At 50.6% G+C, this 26,049-nt stretch overlaps 11 protein-coding genes across 11 annotated transcripts; 6 read left to right on the top strand and 5 right to left on the bottom strand.

The window, feature by feature from the left end:
- Positions 1 to 2,019: 2,019 nt before the first annotated feature.
- Positions 2,020 to 3,038, bottom strand: N7477_002778 (CAP domain-containing protein; the record flags this gene model as incomplete). Its single annotated transcript, XM_056964441.1, has 3 exons — positions 2,020 to 2,130; positions 2,163 to 2,379; positions 2,434 to 3,038. 3 exons carry the CDS (start codon positions 3,036 to 3,038, stop codon positions 2,020 to 2,022), a joined length of 933 nt encoding a protein of 310 aa, XP_056824394.1.
- A 1,581-nt stretch (positions 3,039 to 4,619) lies between these two features.
- On the bottom strand, positions 4,620 to 6,979 carry N7477_002777 (thioredoxin domain-containing protein; the record flags this gene model as incomplete). Its single annotated transcript, XM_056964440.1, has 3 exons — positions 4,620 to 5,801; positions 5,848 to 6,821; positions 6,874 to 6,979. The coding sequence occupies 3 exons, from the start codon at positions 6,977 to 6,979 to the stop codon at positions 4,620 to 4,622; spliced, it is 2,262 nt and encodes a 753-aa protein (XP_056824393.1).
- A 1,986-nt stretch (positions 6,980 to 8,965) lies between these two features.
- N7477_002776 (putative tannase) lies at positions 8,966 to 10,795 on the top strand (the record flags this gene model as incomplete). Its single annotated transcript, XM_056964439.1, has 3 exons — positions 8,966 to 9,360; positions 9,417 to 9,523; positions 9,579 to 10,795. 3 exons carry the CDS (start codon positions 8,966 to 8,968, stop codon positions 10,793 to 10,795), a joined length of 1,719 nt encoding a protein of 572 aa, XP_056824392.1.
- A 222-nt stretch (positions 10,796 to 11,017) lies between these two features.
- Positions 11,018 to 11,517, bottom strand: N7477_002775 (WD40 repeat domain-containing protein; the record flags this gene model as incomplete). The annotated part of the gene is made up of 2 exons (XM_056964438.1): positions 11,018 to 11,263; positions 11,320 to 11,517. 2 exons carry the CDS (start codon positions 11,515 to 11,517, stop codon positions 11,018 to 11,020), a joined length of 444 nt encoding a protein of 147 aa, XP_056824391.1.
- Positions 11,518 to 11,552: 35 nt separating this feature from the next.
- On the bottom strand, positions 11,553 to 12,272 carry N7477_002774 (WD40 repeat domain-containing protein; the record flags this gene model as incomplete). Its single annotated transcript, XM_056964437.1, has 3 exons — positions 11,553 to 11,984; positions 12,021 to 12,186; positions 12,232 to 12,272. 3 exons carry the CDS (start codon positions 12,270 to 12,272, stop codon positions 11,553 to 11,555), a joined length of 639 nt encoding a protein of 212 aa, XP_056824390.1.
- A 437-nt stretch (positions 12,273 to 12,709) lies between these two features.
- N7477_002773 (LSM14 family protein) lies at positions 12,710 to 13,084 on the top strand (the record flags this gene model as incomplete). Its single annotated transcript, XM_056964436.1, has 1 exon — positions 12,710 to 13,084. The coding sequence occupies one exon, from the start codon at positions 12,710 to 12,712 to the stop codon at positions 13,082 to 13,084; it is 375 nt and encodes a 124-aa protein (XP_056824389.1).
- Positions 13,085 to 13,103: 19 nt separating this feature from the next.
- N7477_002772 (uncharacterized protein) lies at positions 13,104 to 14,504 on the top strand (the record flags this gene model as incomplete). Its single annotated transcript, XM_056964435.1, has 1 exon — positions 13,104 to 14,504. One exon carries the CDS (start codon positions 13,104 to 13,106, stop codon positions 14,502 to 14,504), a length of 1,401 nt encoding a protein of 466 aa, XP_056824388.1.
- Positions 14,505 to 15,527: 1,023 nt separating this feature from the next.
- Positions 15,528 to 16,813, top strand: N7477_002771 (uncharacterized protein; the record flags this gene model as incomplete). Its single annotated transcript, XM_056964434.1, has 6 exons — positions 15,528 to 15,662; positions 15,711 to 15,793; positions 15,845 to 15,989; positions 16,041 to 16,076; positions 16,125 to 16,716; positions 16,773 to 16,813. The coding sequence occupies 6 exons, from the start codon at positions 15,528 to 15,530 to the stop codon at positions 16,811 to 16,813; spliced, it is 1,032 nt and encodes a 343-aa protein (XP_056824387.1).
- Positions 16,814 to 18,651: 1,838 nt separating this feature from the next.
- N7477_002770 (ankyrin repeat domain-containing protein) lies at positions 18,652 to 19,998 on the top strand (the record flags this gene model as incomplete). The annotated part of the gene is made up of 1 exon (XM_056964433.1): positions 18,652 to 19,998. One exon carries the CDS (start codon positions 18,652 to 18,654, stop codon positions 19,996 to 19,998), a length of 1,347 nt encoding a protein of 448 aa, XP_056824386.1.
- Positions 19,999 to 20,331: 333 nt separating this feature from the next.
- Positions 20,332 to 21,669, bottom strand: N7477_002769 (uncharacterized protein; the record flags this gene model as incomplete). Its single annotated transcript, XM_056964432.1, has 1 exon — positions 20,332 to 21,669. The coding sequence occupies one exon, from the start codon at positions 21,667 to 21,669 to the stop codon at positions 20,332 to 20,334; it is 1,338 nt and encodes a 445-aa protein (XP_056824385.1).
- A 1,972-nt stretch (positions 21,670 to 23,641) lies between these two features.
- On the top strand, positions 23,642 to 25,747 carry N7477_002768 (putative RNA binding protein Ligatin/Tma64; the record flags this gene model as incomplete). Its single annotated transcript, XM_056964431.1, has 3 exons — positions 23,642 to 23,662; positions 23,774 to 24,608; positions 24,663 to 25,747. 3 exons carry the CDS (start codon positions 23,642 to 23,644, stop codon positions 25,745 to 25,747), a joined length of 1,941 nt encoding a protein of 646 aa, XP_056824384.1.
- Between the last annotated feature and the right edge of the window lie 302 nt (positions 25,748 to 26,049).

Below are 26,049 nucleotides of genomic sequence, written 5' to 3'. Positions count from 1 at the left end.
TAGCGCAGTGCGATAGAAATAATGACAATCTTGTAGGTAGTACGATGGCATTGAGGCTATCTCACGGGAAAGGACATCGGGGCAGCATATGGTAGTCCAGCAGGAAGGGGCAGTAATCCAAGCGAATAGATGAAACTATATACCCCAGCTTCAAAGAATACCCCACTATGGTTGTGGAACCGGTTCGGATTGAAGGGAGGCACGGGGGAAAGGACTTACATGGTCAAAGGCCGCGGGAATGTGGGTTAGGCGTCTTCGGGGCCCAGCTCGCATGTGTAGCGCCGGGGGAACGGATGAGCCTCTTCTGGTGGATGATCCGTTCAACTCCCAAAATAAGCACGTGATCCTGCCGATAATGCACACTCAGTCCCTCTGAACAGAGACCCCTTCTGTCCCACAGTATATATGGCAGATGATGGAAAAGAGACAGGTTCATGTGAGGTTCATGTGTGAACCTGTCAGGGGGAACTCACCCGACTGTAATCAGACGAACCTTGAAAGCTGGGGTCCGTGTGAAGAGACAGCTGAGCAATACAAAAGTACTGGTGACAGCCAGAGAAACCCTAAAAAGGGTTTTTAGAAATTGAACGAAGTTCCAAATTACACGTAGCCCTCACCGCAGGCTCAGACACTTGCAAAACCCGCCTGGTGTGGGATGGTGGGGACCTTCAGCTCCGTGATTGATATGATGACGTTTCGGGCGAAGGGAGCTGTGTGGGGACATCACGTGCCGACCTAGCGGATCGCAACGGTCTTCTGCCGACTCAGACCGTCTTGAGCAGAGGGCCACTTAAGTGACCTTCCCCGGTCTAAAGCATTGTCAGGTCTAGTTCGGGCTTAGTATTGTGCTGTCCTGCGTCTCGAAAGGCTTGAAAATCTATCAATCCACGCATCATTCTCTTATATCAGCGACTTTTACCATTGATTCTGAGATGTCGTCAAGGCATGACAGCAGGCTAGATCTGCTTATTGCAAATATACACGATGCGGCGCGAGGCTGAATTAGCAAGGTTCAACGAAGACGCATCATTCCGCAAGAACTGTCGGCGATCGAAAATTATGGGGCTCAATCACTGAAATCAGCAAATCATCCAAACATGCAGTGTTGGGTTCCAACAACCGCCCTGTTGGACGTAAAGTCATTTTGAAATAGTAAAACAAGAACATACACCGAGTAACAACTCATCTCCTTCTTTAGCGTGTAGTCCTTCTTTGGCGTGTAGAGCCAGAGAAGTGGATTCGGTTCTAAGCCCACGATGGCAGTAGTCGAGAGCTATGGCCAGTGAAATCTGCAAATACCAAGCTTGGCTGGGGTTTCTATCAATTCGGCACTTACAAGATGCGACGCTCGAGATCGCCATCTCCTCGAAAGAACTGAGCGAAGCCGGAATCCGTGACGTTCTAATGCGCGACTTATGCAAGCAGAAAAGTCGTTCCCCGGCCGACGCTAAAGCCCCTCGCATCAAAAACACGTCAATGGCTAATAGCTAATGCGGGGTTTAGCTTCGGATCAGTCAGACGCGGGAGTCAGGAACGAAACTTCTATAAAGAAGTCGGGACTACGCAAGGCACGTGATATAGCACCATCGGCGCAAGGCTCATCTCGCATTCAGGGTTACATCACAGACCAAGTTTTATCCAAAGTGGGCAGAAAACGCTAGGAGACACAAGTCAAAGATATTCACAATTGAACGGGATCACATCCACAAAAACCCCCCATCTTCCGAGGCGGGATGGAAGAAAGAAGAAAAAGAAGAAAGAAGAGCTCAAGACCGATTCCCGAACGCGTAGATACATTGGTCTCCCCGAGCCCAAGCCGTAAGAAATTGGCTCAAGGGTTGGGGAGAAGGGAACTGGTGCTGGGGGTCCGCCTCGGAAGAAATCCCAGGAGACTGAGATGGATGATGCAGAATGCTCAGAGAATCGAAGCAATAGGAAAATGACAAGAGTAAGCGAATGCAACATGGCGCGAGATATACATTGGTAAATTGGGGTATTCTCTTGAATCTTGGAGCATTCTTAGGAGGCGGTGTAGACAGCGTTGCCCAGCGGAGCGAGAACGTTATCACCATATTCACCGGCGTAGTTACCCGGGGAGAGTAGTTGCAGACGGTGAAGGGGAGAGAGCTGCTGGAATCGACGTTGCCGAGGTCGTCGCACACCACGGTAGCGCAGCCGACGTGGGTGGTGCCCTTCCATACGATCTGGGAGAAGTGACCCCACTTCTCGAAATCGGCCATGCTGGGGTCGGACTCGCCGTAGGGGGTGGGGAAGTAATCGATCTCGTCGTTGTACATCAAGTTGGTGAGCATGACACCGACCTGGTCGGCACCGACACCATAGCCGATGTTCTGGCCATAACCACCGCCATCAATGGATCTAGGATAATGTTAGATCGGTTTTGATTTTGGAGGGTGGAAATTAAGAACTTACGTATCGTGTTCGTAGACACACTTGGCGGCGAGAGCGCGGGCGCTGTTCTCGAGATCGGCAGACCAGTCGACAGAAGGAGCGGAGTGGTTGCTGCGGTGGATATTGTGGTTGTACAGCACGGCTTGTTGGTAGGCGTTGGCAGCGGTGGCAGTGGCCGCAGCTACAGAGGAAGTTGAAGTTGCGAGGGTGGATGTAGCGGAGGCAGTAGATTCAGGCTCAATGGTGGATGTCCAGGCTGTGGACCAGTAAGAAGTGGACTCAGCAGCGGCCTGGACCTCTTCGGCAGCGCTGGTAGGCGCAGGCGCAGGCGTGAAGGTGGAGGACACAGCCTCCAAGGTCGAGGTAGAAGAGGTGACCGACTCGGGAACAATAACAGTGGACTTCTTCAAGAGCTCTGATTGCTCGGTCTCGACTGGGGCGGCAGACAAAGTGGTCGTCTTGTAGTCCACCTGAACCTGGTTGGCGGCCGCAACAGTCTCGGTCACGGCGGGTGCCGTGACGGTCTTGGTAACAGTAACGGTGGTCCAGTCGGTAACGTAAACACGCCTCTCATAGGCATTCACAGCACCAGCTGCCAGAGCAGCAAGCAAAAGAGTTGGCCGCATGGTGATACCAGATCAAGTCGCGGTTAAAAGAATGTCAACAATACTTCTCCAGGAAGTGTGATAACACCGCAGATCGACTGTCGGTGTGAAGGAGTGGAATTTGGCGCTTGTCAAAGGAGTGACAGGCCGAAAATACAAAGTATTGACGGTCAGGGAGTGAAGCGAGAAGCGTGGAGAGAAAGAAAGAGAGAGACAGGGAGGATTGGAAGGGTAGATGTAGAAAGGGGAGGCCGAAGCCAGGTGGGGCGCGAATCACTGTTGTTTGGGAAATGAAATTGGAGATTGCTTTCTCAAAGATCCTTAATTTGCCTCGTAAGTGGTTTATATGAAAAATCCCTTCTTCAAACACGACGCTGCCGTGTCTACTACTACTTATTGTTTTTGGGCGCCCTTGTCCAACCACGCCGACCTACGGGACACATACCAGTGTCGCTCTGGCCACCAGCAGGCGTGGAACATTCTGCATTCCAACGCGTCTCCGATATCCATCCCATTGGTTCAGACCATCGTAGACGAGGCTGGGCAATGGGAAACACACCACAGTTATTCTCCGTCTGAAGCAGATCGGGCAGAGGTCTGGGAGTGTCAACTTCGGGATGTTTCCCCCGTGGTCCCTGGTGCCCCTGGGCGGATCCTCAATACCACTCCTGTTAGCGCTAGCGCCCTGGCATCCCAGTCCAGAGCCCGCTTTTTTGTCTGCCGTGTTGACGTGGAGCCTTTGCCGATGGGCCCGGGGTCTGGAATACGATCATCTGGGATAATCCTTTTTTTTTTTTATCGTCGCAAGGACATCTTTCATGACCCTTTGAGGGTGCCAGGCACAGTTTCAGAATTGATCGTCCGGCACCAATCATTCGCAGCTAGGAGGCAGATTCTCCACCCAAACGGCGTGGCCGCTAGGAAACTTGGCTTTTCGTCTAGCCCATCGTGGTCCATGCCTGCACGGTCCGCGATCTGGGATTGATTAAATCGAGACGCCTCGATTGTCTAGTGTGTTTCAGCCCCAAAAAGCGACCCAGGGCTTTATCCAACAAGTTCTTTCTTTGAGATGGATCTTGACACCGATTTTACGTTACAAAGTTGACCGTGCTCTTTGGTTCCTGAACCAAACTGGGGAGAAACAAGGATCGGAATAGAGTTTGCGCTATCCCGCTCTCCTCGAAATCGGCCCTGATGACGAGGCCATCGGAAATGATGCAGCCCCTAACTTGTGCAAAGACCTTCATTTCGGAGTCGACCAGGATGGCCTGGGCCCACTGGGGCACCGGTACCCAAAGTACCTCACCTCCCTTAGAGAGTCCCGTTCCCGTGGACACACGTTCAATTCCATTAGGCTCATCCTAGTCTCCGGTACTTTATAATGACCTTCTGATTGGGAGCTCCGAGCCCGTCGTTTCCCAAGCTGAATTTCCATTACCGCCCCCCGGTCGCGCCCCGGAATACCTTGGATGCAGACCTCGAGGACCACCCCAGGCCCCGATCGCACCAATGTAGATACTGTCCAACGCCAATGAGATACCGCAACCAGCAAAAAAAAATCGATGAACTGGAACTGGAACTACACCAAAGGTCTGTGATTCTCTACAGATCCACGGTTCTGCACCGGGCAGTCTCACAAACCATCAGGTAGTTTTTGGCGCGATCGCCCGCCTTAAGATCCTTGAAGAGTGGGTTCCGCGATTTTAACCAGAATGACTGATTACCCACAAAGTCCTTCAGATGGGAGGGTCGAATATCGACGAGCGAGGCCGCAACAATCGATGAGGAGATTCGGGATCCGGTCTGCGCCCGTACTTTCTGCACAATGAGATCGCGTGCCGAGGCCGGTTGGTTTTGTCGGCTGACGAGGCCTTCGCTACTGGATGGAGTCGAGTTGGTAATTTCCGCGGTGCAGAAGACACCGGTCACGGTGCTCGTGCCAATTTGTAGACCCACGATAACATCCAGCAGCCCAACAAATAAAAAGGGGTGCTGCATGATCTCTACTGCAAAGGAGTTGCACGTCTGCCGGGCCAGTGTCCGGTATTCCATTTCCTCCAGCAGCGCTGACAGTCGCAACAAATTGCGAGCAATCACGCCGTTGACTGAGGGTGTTGCCGATTCGGTACCCGTCTTCAGACGGAGAAGAGGGGGTGGCATACCCGGGGTCATAGTTGACGGTGTGTTGTAGTAGCCGGCGGGGTTAGACCCAGTCCTGGCAAGGAAATACTCATTGAGGTATTCTATCAAGAAAGTTAGTTGTCGATACAACGTTGACATGATTTTGAGATTCTTACTTTGAAGGCGCTCAGCAAATTGAAGATAGCTGTCATCAAAGGTGGCCTCGTACATGTCCAGCAGGCCGCTGATCAAGTACGCGTAGTCATCAGCAAAGCCGGGGGTATCACCACGACTGCCATCGCGCCAGATACGCCACAACTTGCCTGTGGTCTTCTCGAAGAGGTTCTCTTTGATAAAGCCAATCGCACGTGCAGCAGCCTCGCGACACTGGACCGCCTTGGAGCTCTCGATCTCCTCAAATAAAACACTGCACTTAGCCAAGGCGCCGATCGCCAGTCCATTCCAGGCCACAATGATCTTATCGTCTAGGTCCGGTCGGCCTCTGGTCTTTTCACGGTAGTCATGCAGCTTTTTCTTTCCACTCTTGATGATCCTGACTACCTCCTCTTCACTCAATCCAAATTCCTTGGCGAGCTTGCTCGGAGTGGCACGAATAGACAACACGTTCTGGTTCATGAACTCGTCGTGGGGGGTCGTACTCGGCTGCGACGTTTCCATCGGGCAACACGCCCCAGTGGCGAGCACATACAGGAGCATCGCGGGTTCCCAGAACTTGGGTGAGTTCTTTCAGGGACCACACATAAAACGCGCCTTCTCGCTTTTCCGTATCGTTGGGATGGGGGAAGCTGTCTGCATCCTCGGATGAGAAGAACCCTCCGGTGGGGGATTGCAGTGGCTCAGTCGTCAGATAAGCAGCCAGGTCGTAAACTGCACCCAAAAGCTCGGGATCGTGAGTCAAACGGAAGGCATCCACGTAGACGTCCAATAGCTGTGCCTGGTCATGCAGCATCTTTTCAAAATGCGGCAAGCTCCAGTCAGTCGTAACACTGTACCGAGAGAAACCATGGCCTATATGATCCCGAATGCCACCACGTGCCATGTTTACCAATGTTGTCACCGCCATGGCAGTCGCTTTTTCACATTCATCTTGCCCCACAATATCGGCGACTTCCTTCGGGTAAGCACCAAGTCGGAGCAGGAAGCTGAGATTAGAAGGAGTAGGGAATTTAGGTGCGCGACCAAATCCACCATTGATGGAGTCGTATCGTGAAGAGAAGTGCTGATAAGCCTCTTCCAAGAGCTCAATGTCCAAGTCCTCATCATCCTCACGGGTCCCATGCTGTGAGTGAGTTCCCTCTTCAGCGAACTCCCGCAGCTGGGCGGTGATGTCCTTGGCACTATCCAAGCAGCGCTGCTGCTGAGTCTGCCACACATCGCGTAACTTCTCCAGAATTTCAACAAACCCTGTGGTTCCCGGGCCTTGTAAAGTCGCCGAGTTGGGACCAGGCCAGTACGTGCCTCCAAAAACAGGCTCCAAATTGGGGGTCAAGAAAACGTTCAAAGGCCAACCACCAGCGCCAGTAGTGGCCTGGACATAGTTCATGTAGACATCGTCGATATCCGGACGCTCTTCGCGGTCAACTTTGATAGGAATGAAAGATTCGTTGAGAATTGTAGCAACATCTGTAGACATGAAGGACTCTTTCTCCATGACATGGCACCCTACGAACCGTTAGAGCGGGACTAGCGCAGTCAGGGAATTACAGAAACTTACAATGGCAAGCCGAGTATCCAATACTCAAGAATATCATTCGGTTGAACCGCCGAGCGAGCGCGATGGACTCGGCATCCCAGAGCTGCCAAGCCACCGGGTTATTCATGTGTCCCCGAACCTATCGCTCGTTAGCATTATATAATGAGTATGGAATAGCGAGCAGTCTCACATATGGCGAGCTACTTTGTGAGAGGCGGTTGACCAGTTTTGGCGCCGCTTCCGAGACCTCGTGCTGCGACTGCATGATGGATGTCGCGTGGACGAACCTCAGTTCGGGAAGTCGGAGCAGTTGGTCGGGGTACTAGCGATATCCGGAAAGGCACCGGGATCGATACTTTGCCACCAATGGTACAGGCTGTGAATCCGAGAAGTTGCACAGAGATGGGGGAAGGACCGGAAGTGGGGTGACCGCAGAAGGTCGGCGCACTGCAGATCGGGATCGTCTTTGCGCGTCATCGATGCATAAGTGATGTCACGTGACATGAGACGGCATTGGAGCTCTTTCCCTCACTTGCTAGTGGGTGAAAATACATATATCATCGGCTCAAACAAGCTTTCGAGTGATTCGAATTGCAGCGAAATATCATGGTCAAAGGATTCACGATAGACGAGTGGGACCATCCGTGTGATGGATGTCACTGAATTGCGGAGATGTATATCCACAGCAGATCTATGTCTCGACACCAGTACCATGCTGATATCAAAAATTGAAACGTCAAACTCACCAGAGAAATACAGAATAAATTATTTTCTATATTTCCTACAGCTCGATATTTTCCAAGCTACAGCATATGAAAATATCGAACGCAGAACGTACGGACCTGCGGAAAGTCGTTGCAAAAGGTCACGTGAAGCACCGATCACCTATGGCATTTAGTGGACTTCCCGGCGTCTGGCGTACATTCCAATGAAATTCGAGCTATTGATGGGTTACCAATCATTCCGCGCGCCCCAACCTTATGATTCGCAATGCGAGGTAGAAGGCCTGCTCATACTGACCTGGCTTTCCCTCAAAAGAACCGTGTGGACAGTGCGTCCTGGATTATACTGGCCCTATCTGCAATGGTATCAAGACTGGCATGCGTTCGCCTATAAATTGACACGCTAAAGGACCACTGAGAATTTTCAAGCACCTCCAAGCTCTCCCCATGCCCTTCTGACTGATACCGGGTCAAAGCTTCTACCCTAGCCAGAGGGGCACACTTTGTCCAATGACACCAACACCAGTCTTGACAAAAAATTCCTCTTACTAGCTAGTATTTCGGCGAATGTAATACAGTATTTCCAATTTACCGAATTCTCCGCCCAACCGGATCGTGATTAACGCGCTGCGAGTGTCCGCCTCGGATTTAGCCTGTTAAAAGCTCGGGAATCTAACGTTTCCTTATCTAGTCATTACGTCCGACATCGATCAAAATTGTTTCACGATTCAACTCAGCTTCTGCTGAATTTACCGATGCACACATGAAACCGTGGAGCTTTGTTCTTCTCTCCCAACAATTCAATTTCCGGTCGAACACTCGTTCGATAACTACATCAGAGGTAAATTCCTGAGCTAGGCGGAGTGTCCAGTCCTGGGTCTCATAGGTGCATGCGCGAGAAGAAAACCAAGGCAAGGCAAGAAATAGTGAGAAATTGAAGAAATGGTTCTTTCTACCCGAGAGTGAACATATTCTACTAGATCAATTAAGTCATTACATTGTCGAGGGAGGATGCAGTGGAAAACGGAGCTAACGGGCGGGGACATAGGTCCACCCTTTAGGGGATCTATATTACCAAAATTTGGCCAAACAAGCCACCACGACCATTAGACCGAGCCAAAGATAATACATGGAGCTTACATAGCCAAGTTGAACCCCTGTAGACCGGCTTCCCCACAAATTCGAGCAAGCATCGGTGGTGGAGACCGGCACAAGATTTAACCCCTACCCCAACTTCCCCACCCTTGGGCTCAGGCCCTTCCCCAGATCTTACAGGGGTGGTCTGCCGAACAGCTATATAAAAAGCTGGAAGATGGCAGCTTCGCTAGAAAGTCCAGCTCCAAGCTGCATTTGGTATTCTGTCATCTTGCCGCACTTGGCTCAACAACAGCATGCGTTCTACTTTCCCGACCCAAGCGGCTGTCATTGCCTACGCAACAGCTGCTTCGGCCATACACTCTCTGAGCGACATCTGCACAGATGCATACACGAAAGCTGCATTACCTGTTGACGTAATTGATAGCATTACCATCGACACTTCCTCCGTTTCGGCGAGCTTGGTTACCAACTTCACCGCCGAGTCAATCTTCTATCCTACGTCAACTTTCGACTACTGTAATCTGACCTTTGCATATTCTCACAATGGCATTGAGGGAGACAGAGTACATGTCCAGTATTGGCTTCCAGCTCCCGGGAAATTCAACAACAGATATGTGTCTACTGGAGGAGGTGGTTGGGCTATCAACTCGGGAAGCTCTTCGATCCCTACCGCGGTTATCGTTAATGGGTAGGTCATTCGCAACGGCATATTCCAGGAGCATATAGACTCATGTATTATCATAGTGTCGGCGGCCTGACTGATGGAGGCTTTGGAAGCTTCGATACCCAATTCAGCGAGGCAGCCTTGCTTGCTAATGGAACCATCAATTGGCAAGCAACATACATGTGGGGTAAGCCACGCAACATTGGAACTTATTAGCCAAAGGCTGCTAACACAGGGAACAGGCTATCAAGCACAACATGAACTTGCTGTCCTGGGCAAGCAATTGACACGAAACATCTACAAAGTGCCTTCCAGCAAGAAGATCTACTCCTACTACCAGGGTTGCTCCGAGGGAGGTCGTGAGGGATGGAGCCAGGTTCAGCGGTTCCCTGAGCAGTTCGACGGTGTTGTTGCCATGGCCCCTGCCTTCCGATGGGCTCAGCAGCAGACAAATCACTTAACTGGCAATGTCATGCAAAAGGACCTCGGCTCTTTTCCTTCCCCCTGTGAGTTGGAGAAGATCATGAACATGACCGTCAAAAGCTGCGATCCTCTCGATGGCAAGACTGATGGCGTTGTGTCCCGCTCTGACTTGTGTCTCTCCCACCTTGACTGGAATGGTATTGAAGGGGCTTCGTTCTCTTGCGCGGCTGCTGTTGCATCCTTTATGTCCGCTGCTACACCCGCAGTGAATGGTACCGTAAGCGCCAAGACGATCGAGCTTGTCAAGAAGTACTGGAACGGTCTCCATGACTCGAACGGCGATCTCGTCTACTTCAGCTACCAGCCTGGTTCGACCTTCACCGATCTTCAGACTAAGTACGACTCTACTTCCAAGACTTGGGAGCTCGACATCAGTGCCCTCGGCGGAATTTGGATTGCCCAGTTCATCGACTATATCAAGGATGCCGAGAACATCAACAGTCTTGAAGGTGTCAACTACGACACTCTGACAGAGTGGATGATTTTCTCTCAGGCCAAGTACGGCGATATTCTCCAGACCACCTACCCTGATCTTTCCGCCTTCCAAGCTGCCGGCAGCAAGGTTCTCCACGCGCACGGTGAACAGGACTTCTCGATCCCTACTGCCTCCTCCGTCCGTTACTGGGATTCTGTCCGCCAGATCATGTTCCCAAATAAGTCCTACCGTGCGGGCGCTGCCGCTCTCGATGACTTCTACCGCCTCTTTCTCATTCCCGGCGTGGGCCACTGTGCTGTCAATGACTACCAGCCCAAAGCTCCATGGCCCCAGACTACCCTCCAGACTCTTATCAAGTGGGTTGAGGATGGCGAGGCCCCTGCGACGCTTGCTGGATCCGGTGATATTCCTGAGATTTGCAGATGGCCTCTCCGCCCTCTCTGGACAAATAGCGGCAAGAATTTCCAGTGTGTCTACGACCAGGACTCGGTGGATGCTTTCACCTACGATCTGACCGCGTTCAAGATTCCTGTGTACTAGAAGACTTTCCCGTTTTGCCGTCGGATATTTGAAGATATTTTTATCGAAGATCTTAAATGAACATGAAACGTATATTTCTTGCTGAAAGAAAGATCCCTCGTCAGCAATTTGAGAAGCAATTGGAAATGAAGCATTTCATCATTCAAGTTTGTTCCGTATGTATAGAAACATCTAAATACTTTGTACAACTGGATATCTCGACTGGGTATCAAAATGCAACGTCTAATCATCCATAAGCTCAGCGAGCTCACGCTCCTCTTCCTCTGTCAACATCGGTTCGCCATCCGTCTTTTCTTCTTCCTTGGGGCCATTTTTAGCCAGATCCACAGCCTTTTGCAAATCATCAGGTCGTAGTGACCACTGGCGGATGGTGCCATCAATGGCTACACTAGCAACGGTTGAACCCACTAAGGCTAGGCCAGTGACTTCCTCAAAGTGGCCTGAGAACGTATGATGAAGTTCTCCAGTCTAGGAATATTAGCAATTAGTTGCGAAGCTACACTGGGGGAATAAGGGAAACTTACAGATCGGTTCCAGACGCGCACCTCCTCATCGCGACAAGCAGTGACAACCCAGCCCCCGGGTTCATAGACGACAATGTCTCGTACGAAGTCTGGATGTTCCAGGGTCAGGTTGGCTTTCCAACCGTCAGCCCGAACCAGACACTTGGCCGTCTTGTCGGCTGATGCCGTCCAGAGATCACCATCATTGTCGAAAAACATCTTGTATACACTGGTTTCATGAGGCAGAAGAGGATCTACGGGCTCTCCACCCCGAAGATCTTGAATTGTCGGATTTCACGGTCACTTCCTGCGCTGAACAGAACCGGCTGAGATTCATCCGACTCAGGATCAAAAGCGAGATCCTGAATGCCGCGAGCGTGGTCCTTGAATGTCTCGATCCGTTCACCACTGGCAATCTTGAACACAAGGATCTGTGCGTCTGCACTGCCGGAGATGAGCAAGTCGTCTCCATGCAGTCTTATACTGACAACGGACTTGACAAAGTCGTAATGTCCTTCGTATTTCTGCCGAGACTGACCCGAGGCAACGTCCCAACTCCACACGGACTTGTCCCAGCATCCAGCGAACAGGAGCTTGCCATCTGGGCTAAGACAGACACTGGTGACTGGGGCCATAGGACCTTTATAAAGGGCGGAAGTCTCACCCGTCTTCAACTCGTTAACAAACTAGGCATGTTTGTATGACTATATATCCGGACTCACCGCAAGAACAACTCTCCTCACCAGGCCATTACTCTGCGCAACGTAGATGGAGCCTTGATTCACCGGATCGGCACGGACAGCCAGGATCTTGCTCTGTAGCCTAATGGGGTTTCCATCGGTATTCTGGGACTTGGCGTCCTTCCGCTCCTGCAAGTCAAGGGAAGCGCTACGTTGTTAGAAGATAGGCAATCAATCGGATAAAAGTACTCACGACGTCTGAAAGAAGTAGTCACGGTTGGAATTGGTCGCCATAGCTATCTAGGTTAAGGGCGTCAGGGAAAAGTGAGCTCTCGCATTCAACGCACCCACGAACCCACGACCCACTGCACCGCACAACCAAACTGCTCTCAAAGCTTCTGCGGTCTACCGTACCCCGAATCCCCCAAAACCAAACAGATTTTGCTTCCTTCTCTTCTCCCTTTCTCTTCTCAACTCTCCCACTTCCCCCCTCCCCGTCCCACAATTTCCTCCTTTCCTTTTCTGTTTTTCCTGCTTTCTGATTTGCGCGATTCCCGCGCAGGCCGCCAAGATGGAGATGAACCATTTGATAGGGTCAGTCATCTGCACCTGCACTTCCTCCAAGGGTTTGTGCGGCTGAGCTGGAGTTAACACCTGGCAGTCAGCGTTTCAACCTGATCTCCAAGAGTGATATTCGGTAAGCTTCATCTCCATTGACTCATCGGCCACCCATGCTAATTGTCCCTAGCTACGTTGGTACTCTTCATGAAATCAATCCAGAGGCCTCCACCATTGCCCTCGAGAATGTCCAGTCATTTGGCACAGAAGGGCGTCGGGGAAGCTCTGGCGATGAGATCCCACCTTCTTCAAGTATCTACGAATACATTGTCTTCCGGGGCAGCGATGTGAAGGACATTAGCGTCGCCGAAGAGGAGAAGAAGGAGACCACACAGCCGGAACCCCCTCGCGTTCCGGATGACCCCGCGATCATGAGTGTAAGTCTATCTCGCTTCGTTCCTGACTATTCCTCTTCCATGTGCCATCTGGCTGTACCACTTGACTGTGATCGGCCAATTGATCAAATGATGAAATATATTCGGATGTAAACTCACAGACCTGTTCGGAATGCGCAAAACCGTGTCGATATTTTCCGTTGCCTTCCTTCTGATTGATCAATTACCCATTCTTTACCTCATTGCACCTGTTCCGTCTTTATCGGACATCTTGCTGACTCGAAGCAAAATAGAACATGTCGCGACCGGGTCCCGCACCTGGCTTGGAGCAAGGCTCTGCTCCTGGCCTTCCTCCTCAGGGTCCCCAGGCGCCTCAGGGTGCCCAGCCGACACCTCCTGGATATCCCCAACAGCCGCAGTACCCCCAGGGCTTCTACCCTCCTTATGGTGGACAGCGCTTTGGACCTCCTCCCCCTTCCCACCTGGTCCGGGTTTCCCTAACGTGCCCTACGGTGCGCCCCAGGGATGGTACCCTCCTCCCGGCCACGGCTTCCCTCCGGGTCCCGGCCAGTTCCCTCCTCAAATGCCCCTTGGCAGTTCTGGTCTACCTCAGCAGCGTCCTGGTCCTCCTGGCGCTGCGCCTGGTCCCAAGCCTACCTCGGAGCTGCCCGTCGGCGACAAGGTCCTCAGCAAGCCAGCTAGCCGAAATGCTACTCCTGGTGCTCGCAATGCTCCGACCCCACCGATCGAGTCAAAGCCGTCAGTTGCTGAAGCGATTCAAGCACCGACTGCACCTATGACAGCCCAGCGGAGCGGTCGCGTCGTCCCGGCTATCCCAATGGCTGCACCCAGACCTGCTGTTCCCATGAACAACGGATCTACCCATGGTGCTCCCGGTAACGCCAATGCTACCTCTGCCGCCGCTGCCGCTGTCGCCGCTGCCATGGCCAAGCTGCCACCTCCCGGTGCTCAGCAGAAGCCCCGTCAGCCCAATATGTCTGTCGACGCCATGACCCAGCAGATGCACGACATGCGGCCCTATGAAACTACTCGTGGCCGTGGTGGTCATCAGCATCGCGGTGGACGTGGAGGGCCTCGCCCTCAACACCAGCACAAGAAGATTGAAGTCCCTCAATCGGACTACGACTTCCAGACTGCCAACGCCAAGTTCAACAAGCAGGACTTGGTCAAGGAGGCCATTGCTACTGGCTCTCCTGCTGCTGAAGCTGAAGCTCACAGCCACGATGGTGAACCTGATATCGGCAGCGATGCCGGAGCCGGTCACACATCGAATTATAATCGTGGAAGCTCATTCTTCGATAACATCTCGAGTGAAGCTCGTGATCGTGAAGAAAACGCGACCAACCGCCTCGGCGGCCGCGAGTGGCGCGGTGAGGAGGAGAAGCGCAACATCGAGACCTTCGGCCAAGGTAGTGTTGACGGAAACCGTGGTCGGGGCCGAGGCCGCGGACGTGGCTATGGTCGTGGCCGTGGATATGGCCGCGGTCGCGGCTACGGTGGTCCTCGTGGCGGTCGTGCTCCCTCCTCGACGGGAGTCCCCTCGCTGAGTTAAGTCGAGTCAATACTTCCAACTCGTCTTCTAGCAGTACATGCTATGACATTTTATTCCCTCATTTGGGATGTGCGTTCCTATGAATGAAACGACTGAACATGCTATCTTTTCTCGTCTCGGCGCAATGGGAATATTTGGATTGGGCATATGGCACGGCAATTTCTTTTATGTTTCCGATTTTTCTTTTCCGCGACTGGCAATAGGTGTTGCACAATTGTGCTTCTGGGTTACTTCTCTCTTGTTGTTTTTCTTTCCTTGTCAAGCATACCCCATTAAAGCGTGTTTCCTGGTTTGCCCAGTTTGGGCGGGTATCTCTCACCTCCTGTGTAGTCTACGGACTGGATACACACAGAGGTTTTGCAGCATGCAATCTCGTCACTGCCAATGGCGTGACTGAAGGTCGGCCATTTGAGGCGACAGGCCATTTCCACGCGAAATGTAACAATAACATATCTTTGGAGTGAATCCAATCAATCAAACAAAATGGAAAAAGAGGCCTTTTGGGTCTATCACCTATAATTCTCCTGCATTACGGTAGCTTTCCAGCTCGTGTAAAAGTCACTGACGTAGGCAATGGCTCGAATGCAGACGCGAAGTAGGGCTTTCTCGGCCTCTGACCAAGCCGAGTCTGTCCCCCACGATGTCAGATTTGTATGGCCAGGTCTATCAGGTCCCAGGCCTAACAAAGTATGGAGCACGAGAATAAGGCGCTCCGGAGCATGCCACTGATTTTCCTGATACAACCAGCACACCGCAATGAGGACGGACAATCTTCCGAGATGAGAGCATCCATCAAGGTCAGCCTCGGGAAATGCTCCATCTGCTGTGACCCCTTGAGGATGCAATGAGGCGCTATTCTCGCTGCATATTCCCCCGCACTCTATAGTCCCCGCCTTAAAAGATAAGCCTGACATCTGAGAACCCAACACGTCCTCTTATATCACCGCCCCCAAACTCCAAGTAACTAGTTCTTCCGCCGCACCTGCTATCTTTAAATCTATCAAAGACAGCCAAGGCGTGAAAATGTCCAACTCTATCCAAGCCCCAGACCAATTACCATGGGACCCCAACTGCACCAGATTTCCCCGGCTGAATGAGCTTCCCCAATTGCCCAATGCACCCGAAGGCGCAGCATGGGTTTGGGGCAAAGATGACCAGGTATGCGTTTGGGTATCCTGCCTTCTTCCCGTAGACTGATGGGAACAGCTAGGGAGATTAAACCTTTTGACGCCGCAACGTGTCAAGGAATCAGCCAAGGAAATTCAAAGTGGAGAGCTGGTGCGACTGGAGTGAGTTGCATACAACAGCCATATCAATTCAGCACGCTCACATTAACTCAGTCTTCCTCTCAACGTGCCTGCGACACCCGCCGCCGACCGCGAGGTGTTCCAGCACACTATCAAGACCCTCATACCAGATATCGCATTCGACGACACCTACGCGTTGAACACGCAGAGTAGCACCCAGTGGGATGGATTCCGACACGTAAGTGTTCGCACTCCCCATCTCTAATCAGCCTACTAAGTACTTCACTAGTGTGCCCACTTCCAAACCAAGCTCTTTTACAATGGGGTACTACCCTTTCCGATTTTATTTCACAAATCAATCTAACCCTCCAAGGCCTCAAGTACTGACTTCGTCGGCGACGCGTCCAACCTCCGATGCAGCATCCACCACTGGGCAAACCATGGCATCGCCGGCCGCGGTATCCTCCTCGATTACCGCCACTATGCCCTCACCCACAACAAGTCTTACGACCCCTATACGCCCCATGAAATAACATTCTCCGAACTAGAAGCTTGCGCCAAATACCAGAAACTGAACCTCCTTCCCCAATCCCAAGGAGGCGATATTCGTATCGGCGACATTCTTCTCATCCGCTCGGGCTTCGTCGAGACGTATTACGCCCAAAGTCCAGCAGAGCGCTACGCAACTGCGACGCGGTCCCATGAGAATCTTGATTTTGCGGGCCTCTCACGCGAGGAAGAGATGCGTGAATGGTTGCATGACTGCTATTTTGCTGGTGTGGCGGGTGACTCGCCGACATTCGAGGCGTGGCCTGTTCAGGGGATGAATCATTTGCATCAGAGCCTGCTTGCACTTTGGGGCATCCCGATTGGCGAGATGTGGGATTTGGAGAGACTAGCGGAATTGTGTAGGGAGAGAGGGAGGTGGACATTCTTCTTGACGAGTGCGCCTGCTAATGTGCCTGGTATGTCCCTAATTCTGAGAAGTTGGCAGTTCAAAGTGCTAAAATGATTTATGTAGGTGGTGTTGGGTCGCATGCTAATGCAACTGCCATCCTATAAACCTGGTGGATATTTCGGTTTAGGTCGGGAAACCCGTGTTTGAAATGCTGGAGCTGACTGTGAAACCTAGGAATAGCGCGTAAGAGGGTAATGGCTACTTGCGATCGCGATAAGGGTCCTTTAAAAAGCAGACTCTCCAGGTCTTCAGGGCTGCTGTTCACACGGCTTAACCCAGGCAATAGTAACTAAGATAGTCAAGCTGGAGAAGCAAGAGGGCTCACGACTAATTTTTCGAGATTTTCGAGATGCATCCACAGATATAGAGAGAAATTATGTTGGAGAGTTGCATGAGTCCCTATTCTCATAATATAATGCCAGAAATACGTGACATCGCCTTGGTGGTTCTCTAGGTCGATGTTCGCTTTTTCTTCAGGAACCGTATCACAGTTAGTTTCTTCACCGTCTCGACAATTCCACTTAATGTAATTCATAAATCACATGCCAAACTGTGAGCAATGGCTCAAATGGCATCATGGAGTCGCATGATCGACGCCAGGCAGAGATGGCAGGTTGAAAAGAAATGTTCTTGGCGCCCACGCAGCTGTAAGTGAGAGAAAGTCTGGTCAGTATTGAAAATTGATCAGATTGGACGATATTGAAAAATTTGAATAATACTCAATCTGGTAAAATGAGAGTAAAAGTAGTGAACGTACCTAACAGGGCTTCAATAGACCCAGAGTCTAATCCTGATTGAAGTTAGCCTCAGTGCTAATATTTGTTCCTTTTGGCTACCTAATAAAGTCTAAATTCGCTCCAATACAAGTGGTATTCGTTTGTATTTACCTCAAAAGCGTTTGAACCTCAATCAAAATAGAAAAGGGTGTTAGTTTGCTGCTTCGTGGCAATATCCCGTAGCGTCAACCGTATCTCCAACAAAACGCGTTCCGAAGCCACCCAAGTACTTTGGTTTCCCAGATGACCCCGAAAAAAGAGAAAAAAGGATTCACTCGCCTAAGGAATTGCTTTCCAGCACCATTTATTGCAGACTCTGTTGCGAATGAAATTCAAGCAAACATTGTTTAAAATGAGGCCACTGGCCAGCCAGATCTGTGTAGTGCATTTGGTAGTACAGTCTCAAGTCTGGCAAAGTGTGGCGAACCGTTCTAGTGAATTTGAAGGAATGGTATCGGACTTGGGCTCTGATCGAGGAAATGGGACGTTTCCACTTACTATTTTAATAAGGTTGATCTGCGATTCTTTAACTGACGCACACAGACAAGAGCTCTTCGGCGATAATATTAGTCTTAGGTGGCTCCAATCATAATGTTATTCGGGCTAGAGAGCAGTGGATATCAGATAAGGCCATGTTCCCACAATCTTCAAATACGGAGTAGTGTTTATTCCAGTCATGGCAAGGCAAAGGTCAACGTGCCAGTCAAGGAAATAGTGGTCGACTGTTCGCGTAGTGCGTCTGCGAAGTCAGAAATTCTGCTGTTATAGAAAATATTCAACCCCGTCCGCTGAAGTGTTGTTTTGATAACGACTACAATAGATTGAGGTAAACAGATACGCAGAGAGGTGTCGAGAATGGTGAACCACTTATATTGCTAGAGTGAAGTGAAGAATCAAACTTCTGGTCCTGCCTTTTCACTTACTCCTTCACTTTCACTTCCCCAATATCACCATCTTCACTGCCGGTCATTCACCAGCAAAGAAAATTCACGATCGTCTGATTTCTTCATTCTCGTCAAACACTTCTTCCTTCTTGTCTTTCCCTGGAGCTTCCTGACCATCTCACAGCATTGCGTCCTCATCGCCCACCAGGAAGTGCTGGCCATCTCACGTCCTCTTCATCTTATATTGGAACCCCTGGAAATCCATTATTCTCAACAGCAACCATGGGTCTCCTTACGCTGCCAACTGAGCTTTTGCTCACCATCGCGAAACACATGAAATCCCAGGGGGATATCGACTCATTCGTGCGGACCAGCCGACGCCTGTGGACAGTGATCAACCATTACCTGTATCATTTCAACATCGTTGACCACAGGGGTATTGGTATCATTAGAGCCGCAGAGAACAATCAACCAGTTTCAGTCCAATACTTCATCGATGCCGGTATCCGCAAAGTCGAACACTGGGACCGCGTGCCCATGCTTGTTGCATCCGAATCGGGCCACGACTCGGTCCTCAGAACCCTTCTCGAGGCAGGTGCCGCACCAGATTTTGGAATACTACAATGCTGCAAACTCAAAATCCCATTGATAAATGCCTGCTCTGGTGGACATGAGAATGCAGTGAACCTATTACTCCAATATGGTGTTGACGTGGATCTCAGTACTTCTGTTCAGGCTCAAAGCCCCCTTCACGCTGCGGCTTATTTTGGGCATGAGTCGATCGTCAGGACCTTGATTCAGCATGGCGCCGACATCGAGGCTTACACCCGGGGCTTGATCGGCGAGGGTCGACCCCTTCACTTTGCCGTCATGGGCGGTGAGCCCGATGTTTTCCGGGCTTTGGTAGACCTTGGTGCCACGGTGGATATTTCGCTTTTACACTGCACAGCCCAGTATGATTATGCATGGGAATGTGTGAAAGCAATACTGGAAACTGGCATAGACGTCAATTGCCGCGATGACGAATTCCGAACCCCCCTTCACTGCGCTGCGATGAATAGTGCCGCAGATGTCGCTAGAATACTTATCCAGCAAGGAGCAGAAATTGAGGCCAGAGATCGCTTCCTCAGTACCCCTCTACACCACAGCGTGTCCCGGGACAATTGGAAAGTGGTTAAAATATTGCTTAAGCTCGGAAGAGCAGATGTTCATGCGAGAAACTCAAAGGGTAATACACCATTGCATCTTGTAACAGAAGTAACAGAACACGAAGATCTTGACGAAAAGATCGAAACTGTGAAATTACTTGTTGCGAAAGGGGCTTCCATTGAATCAGAGAATCGTCAGCGAGAGACGCCACTTTTTTCAGCTATAAGAAACAAGGAAGTGGTCACTGCAAGCCTCTTGATTGAGATGGGTGCGAATATTGAGCATCGCAACGTGCGGGGAGATACGCCGATTTATTCTGCACTGAGGACACAATCAGCCCCTATCATCGAACTGCTACTTGCAAAGGGCTGTAGGACAAACATTCAGAACAAGCGGGGAGACACTCCTCTAATTGTTTCCTCGAAGCAGAATGTCGCGACGGACAGGTTCTTTTGCGCGATGATGAATGCACAGCATTGACTCTAGCGCGACGAAGTAGAACCCTGAGAATAACTTGATCAATTTCAGCTCACGGCAACAAAATATCAATAACCAGAAGAAAAAGTCTTTCTTGCTATGGATGCCTGGCCAGATTATGTATCGCAAGGAGACTATTAAAAGATGAAGACTTCAAGTTGAGGAAAGGAAGAAATGCACTCTTCGCCTATTCAAGTTTAGCAAGTTCTCCTACCTTGGTTACTCCGAGCGGCAATTCTTAAATTCGGATTGTATTTTGCGTAGACTATGCGTCGCACGTAATCTGGTCTATATCGGATATCGTATTCACATTAAGTGGAAACTCCATATCAATAATCAAGAAAGAGTCGCCAAACCAGTATTATCGACGTTACCATATATCCACTGACTGAAATTGCTCGGAGCGGCCTGGTTGCAGGGAATACCAGAGCTATTCTGGCCAACAATGTTCGTGCACTGGAACAGCTCATGCTGAATGTCCGTGTCATAGTAAGGGAGACCCAGAGTGGCATTCACACTGGTGATGTTCACGTTGTCAAATGTGATGTTAGGGCAGGGGCGCTCGTCAGAGCAGTAGATTGACGACGCGATGTTGAATCGTGATGTGCCATGAATGTTTTGCCACTTCACGTCTTCAATCTGCAAAGTCGATGTGTTACAGCCCTTGTTGGAATTGGCCGAGTAGACACACTGCGAAAGCTGAATTGGAAGTCCGACATTCTCCATTTCAAAGTTGCGGAAAGTGACGTTCTTCACGAGACCGGTTCCACCACCACCCCAGTCTCCATTGCTGGGGGTGTAGATCCGAGTGCCTTGCCAGGTCTTGATGTAGGCGCCGTCCATGGAGTTCTTGATCTTCACGTTCTCAAAGGTGGCATTGAGAACATAGTCGGGCATATCGGGATATTGACCGATCGATCCCACTGTAATTCCAGTGCCGCCCTCGCAGTAGATGTTCTTGGCGAGCAAGTTCGTTGTGTTACCCTTGGCCGCGATGCAATCGTCGCCATTGATGATGGTGGCATTCTCAACTAGCAGAGTATCGCTCTTCCAGGAATCGTAGCCATCGGTGTTCATTGTCCCCCATTTGCTGTTGCTCGTCGCATTGACGAACAGGTTAGTTAGGGACACATTCTTGCTATCCCAGACAAATGTGGCCCAGAACTGCGGCTGAATAATTTTCAGTCTGTCGACAAGGAGGTTGGTCGAGTTATAGAAAGTGATACTCATGGGCCGTCCCGGCTGGTTCGACTCATTTCGGTTGGCATTATACCAAGCCTGGCCCTGGCCGTTATAGAAGCCACCCTCGCCATAGAAGCTCACGTTGGTGCCTCCGAAGAGCCACGCAGTGACCTGGTCCTGCAAGACAACACTGATTGCGTGTGTTCTCCAGTATGGAATGTTGGTAGAGAAGCGGAGTTCACCGCGGAGATGAACATCACAGTTGAGCAGGTTGGTTGTGTTGAGAACGGTGTTAACATGGAACACATTGTCAGAGAAAATGACGGTTCCGTTCGTACCACAAGTCTCGAAGGCTTGCTGGATAGATGGAGAATCATCGACAGCTTGCCCCTTATGGACAAGGGACTCTGGGTACAAAACACATGTTGTACCTTCGTTGACGACCCAGGCCTTCACCAAGGTGACCCATAGCGCCAGAAACCACAAATTCATGATTTTCTGTCCTGCCAGGACTTCAATGACTGCAGATTGAAGACTTGGGTCTGAATTTGCTTGCAGAAGCTTCTCTGTTCGCGAAGACAAGTCTCTTATATAGCCAAGTAGGGCACACGGTACTTTACCCCCACGCGCATTGGGGCAGACAACTGGAGACGACATGACATCATATGCGACCCCAGTGGGGACCCCAGTCTCGGGTTAAGCTCATAGCCACTGATTGAGAAATAATTCGATACGGCATCTACACGGGTGCCCTGGACTAAACGCTTAGGCGGCTATTGAGGCCAAATGTTTGAAATGCCGAACCATGCCGAACCGTGATGCGGGGTGGTTGATTCGGGAACTCTCCGAAAAGGAATCAACTATGGAGACGTTAGTCATGCCCAAGGTCTCATTGACGTTGCAAAGGCTTAGTTTCGGAATATGGCTGGCTTCCAACCCCATATATGGTAGTTGTGGCGGTTGATCCCGACTAGTTGTCACAGCATTTCGTGACGATCATCCCACATTTCCCAGCATTCCCGCAATTTTGGCACCACGTCGGGTATTGAAGCAAATTGGGGACTGAAGGACCGCCGTTAGACGACCTACCAAATGAGGCACTTTGGGGTTTTCCGTCATTCGGCAGAGAGTCATGCCAGGATTATCCCGAAGTCCCTGTTCGCGTCATAACGAGTGCGGGTAGCGCCTCGTTCCGAACCCCTGTGCCCGAGCTCGGGCCCAGCCGACCTTCGAAATCATATCCATCGGCAACGTTAGGCTTGAGAAACATCCTGTTAACGCCCTGCACACTCTGCGGCTTCAGCCCTTGCGGCCCGGTTGTGACAAGTGACTACCAAAAGACCTGTTTGTCCTCATATGTCAAATGACTGAAACCATGTGAATTGTTTATGCGCAGAGAGGTGTGAGATTCTGACTTGGAAAATCCCCTCGAGCGAATCCGAATCTTGCTCTCTCGTGCGCATTTTCTATCGATCGTGCAGAACGCCAAGCCATTGGAACCGGGCTTATGACTTCCCCGCTTCACTAAAGGATAGAAATGAAGCAAGTGAACAACAAAAAAGCCTAACGTAATATGCCTCCGATTCCTAGGTGGCAGAGAGGGTGCCCGTGCTTATTCTCAACGTCATGTCTACTTGCCCTAGAATGAATAGGAGATTATATCTCGCTAGCACCCTATAACCATCAGACTTCGGGTTTCTTTGGAACGAATGTCTTCCATTTCCAGAATCGTCAACTTGCTCCTCATCAAGGCTTAAGTCTTCACTAATGCACTCACGCCGACCGTTGCTATAGAATTAAAAGCGTGAAGGCAGCCATTCATGATGGTCTATTCCTTGGTGGATATGATTTCAGTCGTTTCCTAAACGATGGGAGCCAAGGTTTATACCTTTGCTGTATGGTCGCAGCATCAGTCATTCCCAACGACCACTCTACTCTGTGCATAGAATTCTTGTAGCTAGGCGAATTCGGTCGAGCGTGAAGCATAATCCTGAACGTGACTATTCGCGATGGACAAGTCACTATCACAATCTAAAACTTCACTCAGTTGAGCTCACATGCAGGTACATCTTCAGCGAAGCTTTGCCATTACCCGCCCCTTCGACAGTACGCGAGACACCCAAGATATGTTCTAAGGCTGCTAATATGTTTGTCCATTTGCGTCAATTGGACAGAAGAATTCCAATACGATATATCCATGTGTAGGCCTCAATACTGTTCTCTAAAATGATCTCCGGATCAAATATCGGAGCATAGGAGTTCTATTAGCCTGGGCGGTTTCCCAATTGGGGCATGTGGAAAGGGCGGGCAATTTTGTCGCGAGATCGACTCACTCGACGTGACAATTTGGTTTTTCCCACCTTCGTGACACAACGCCGCGTTGTCTGGTGTCTAGCAGCTCGTGTAGGTGGTCACAGAGCTCTTTCATCACTTTCCGAGCTATCGGGTACTCTTTCCCGCCATCATGTTCAAGAAGAAGCCTACAGTGAGCGATCGCCCTCTCCCCGCACTGCCCCTCCCTTGGAAGCCATCCATTGTGCTGTCTAGAAACGGCGCCAGAGGCCTCGGATTTAATACTCTATTGAAACCCCAATAGATCAAGAACTTGTCTCCGTTGCGGTCTTCCGATCGGAGGAAAATTGCCGACCAGATCATCAAAGACTACCAAATCCCCGTTCCCTCCTCCGAGACGAGCTCAGATACACCTAGTGCAGAATCTGCCACACTTCCAACCCTTTCGTCGATTCGAAATGCCCTCCTTCCTGATAACACTCAGACCGCGCGCTTTACAACAACCGCCGGACCGGATTTAAGAGAGGTCCAGGGTATTGTCTACGTGGGCGCTCACGCAGGTGAGGAAGAACGAGTGTTGTGGTTCAAGATCGAACATGGCCCAGGGTACGACAAGCGTCTATACCCTACCGTGTACACACTATGGAACAACCCGAATCTCGTTCCTTTGTTGTATACACCGGATATGGTAATGCGGAAGCTCCAGGGCGGAGCTGATCTTATGACGCCTGGCCTTGCAAACGAGCCTCCATTTCCGGAGAAGGCCATCAAGAATGCCGTTGTCGCGGTTGCAAGCTGTGACAAACACACCGTCCCAGCGTTTGTGGGTATTTGTGAAATTGATGTCTCGGCACTTGGTGAGGTCCAGGGTACAAAGGGCCATGCTGTTCGTGGCCTTCACTGGGAAGGTGATGAGTTGTGGGCGTGGAGTTCATCTTCACGACCTGGGCGCCCTGGCCCCGATTATATTCCAGGATGGGATGACGAAGAGATCGATGACGTCGAAGCAGGTGTTGGTGAACTGACGCTTGAAGGCAAGGAAGATGGGTCTGCCGAAAACACCGACGATACCCTTAGGGTGGATGTCCCCCCCGTCACCGAAGAACCCGCAGAGGAAGTCAAGGAGCCTTCGACAAAAGGTTTGTAGCTATTACACCAGATTTGGCCAGTTGAAGATGCTAACAGTGATCCAGAAATTGACGATGCCTTTATCAAAGCGTTCATCTATTCTCTCTGGAAGCTCAAGCAAGACAACCCTTCGGCACCTACCCATGGTCTGACGCTACCGGTTTCACCCTCGATCTTGATTGCCAACCTCATCACGCCTTATCTTCCGATCTATTCAGCACAGGAAGTACAGTTCTACAACATCAAGAAGACCAGCTGGAAGAACGTCAAGAAATTCATCAAGCATCTCGACAAATTGAAGTTCATCAAGGCCAAGGATCGCAGTGGCGGGGAGACGTACGTGTGGGATGTCGACTTCGACGATCAGCGCATTGATCGATTCGTTCCGTACAAGCTCCCATCAAAGGCGGCCCTTGAGAGTGGCAACAAGCCAGCCTCTGATAGCAAGAAGCCTGCTGTGACTGATGATGCTGACCCAGCTGTTGGACAATCCCTCATCGTCCAAACACTCTACCGAGCAACCGGAAAGCTGTGTCCCGACATTCTCCCATCTCTGCCTCCCAGCAACCCCAAGAACTACTACAAGTACTCGGACATTTCGAGTCATCTGGATACATACCTACAGTCACAAGACCCGCCCATCGTTTCAAAAGACAACCGGCGAATCATCACTCTTAATCCGTACCTCGCAAACACCATCTTCACATCAGGGTCCTCCGAGGATCAAGGTACCCTGAAACGTGGCATGGTGACACGCGATGGTCTGCTAAAGCGGATCATAGAAGACAATACGTTTTTGCAACCACACTACGCCATCCTGAAGCCAGGACAGACTCTCGCAGATGTCAAGCCCAAGGCAGGCGCTACGCCTAAGGCCCAAATCACTATTGAGAAGCGAACAGGCTCCAAGCTTGTCACAAAAGTGACAAACCTAGAAGTCTTTGGCATCATACCCAGTCTTTTGGCAGAGGAGCTACAGAAGAAATGCGCAAGCAGCACCAGCGTCACACAGGCCAATGGTGCTCCCAAAGGTGTCATGGAGGTCTTGGTGCAGGGTGACCAACGAAAGGTTATTGAAACGGCCCTGACGCGCCGTGGCTTGAAGAGTCAATGGGTTGAATTGGTGGACAAGACCAAGAAGAAGAAATAGACATTGTATGACAGCTAGTCTCGCAAGATACCATGTTCTTGGACTGGAAATGCATTTACCATTCACGCATTTGCAATATATTCGCAAAAGCCCAGTATAACACACTCTAAGATCTACGAAGGTGTTTGGAAGTGAGCAGTCTAACAAATCCATTCATGAATATATATAATGAAATGACCCGGAGGCCTTTCGTCTCCTTAACAAGGAGGAAAAAGAAAGCAAATGTAACTATTGTTACAGGTCGACAAGTCCAATAAATGCCTCAAGAGACGAGATTGCACATCCAGATCTGAATGAAAGAA

This window comes from Penicillium maclennaniae (genome assembly GCF_028827695.1).
Source record: "Penicillium maclennaniae strain IBT 15551 chromosome Unknown utg000003l:1.0-5670915.0:1.0-5674809.0, whole genome shotgun sequence".
NCBI classification, from domain to species: Eukaryota; Fungi; Ascomycota; class Eurotiomycetes; order Eurotiales; family Aspergillaceae; genus Penicillium; species Penicillium maclennaniae.
The sequence above is the reverse complement of the archived record's forward strand: the minus strand, read 5'-3'. Positions and strand labels throughout refer to the sequence as shown.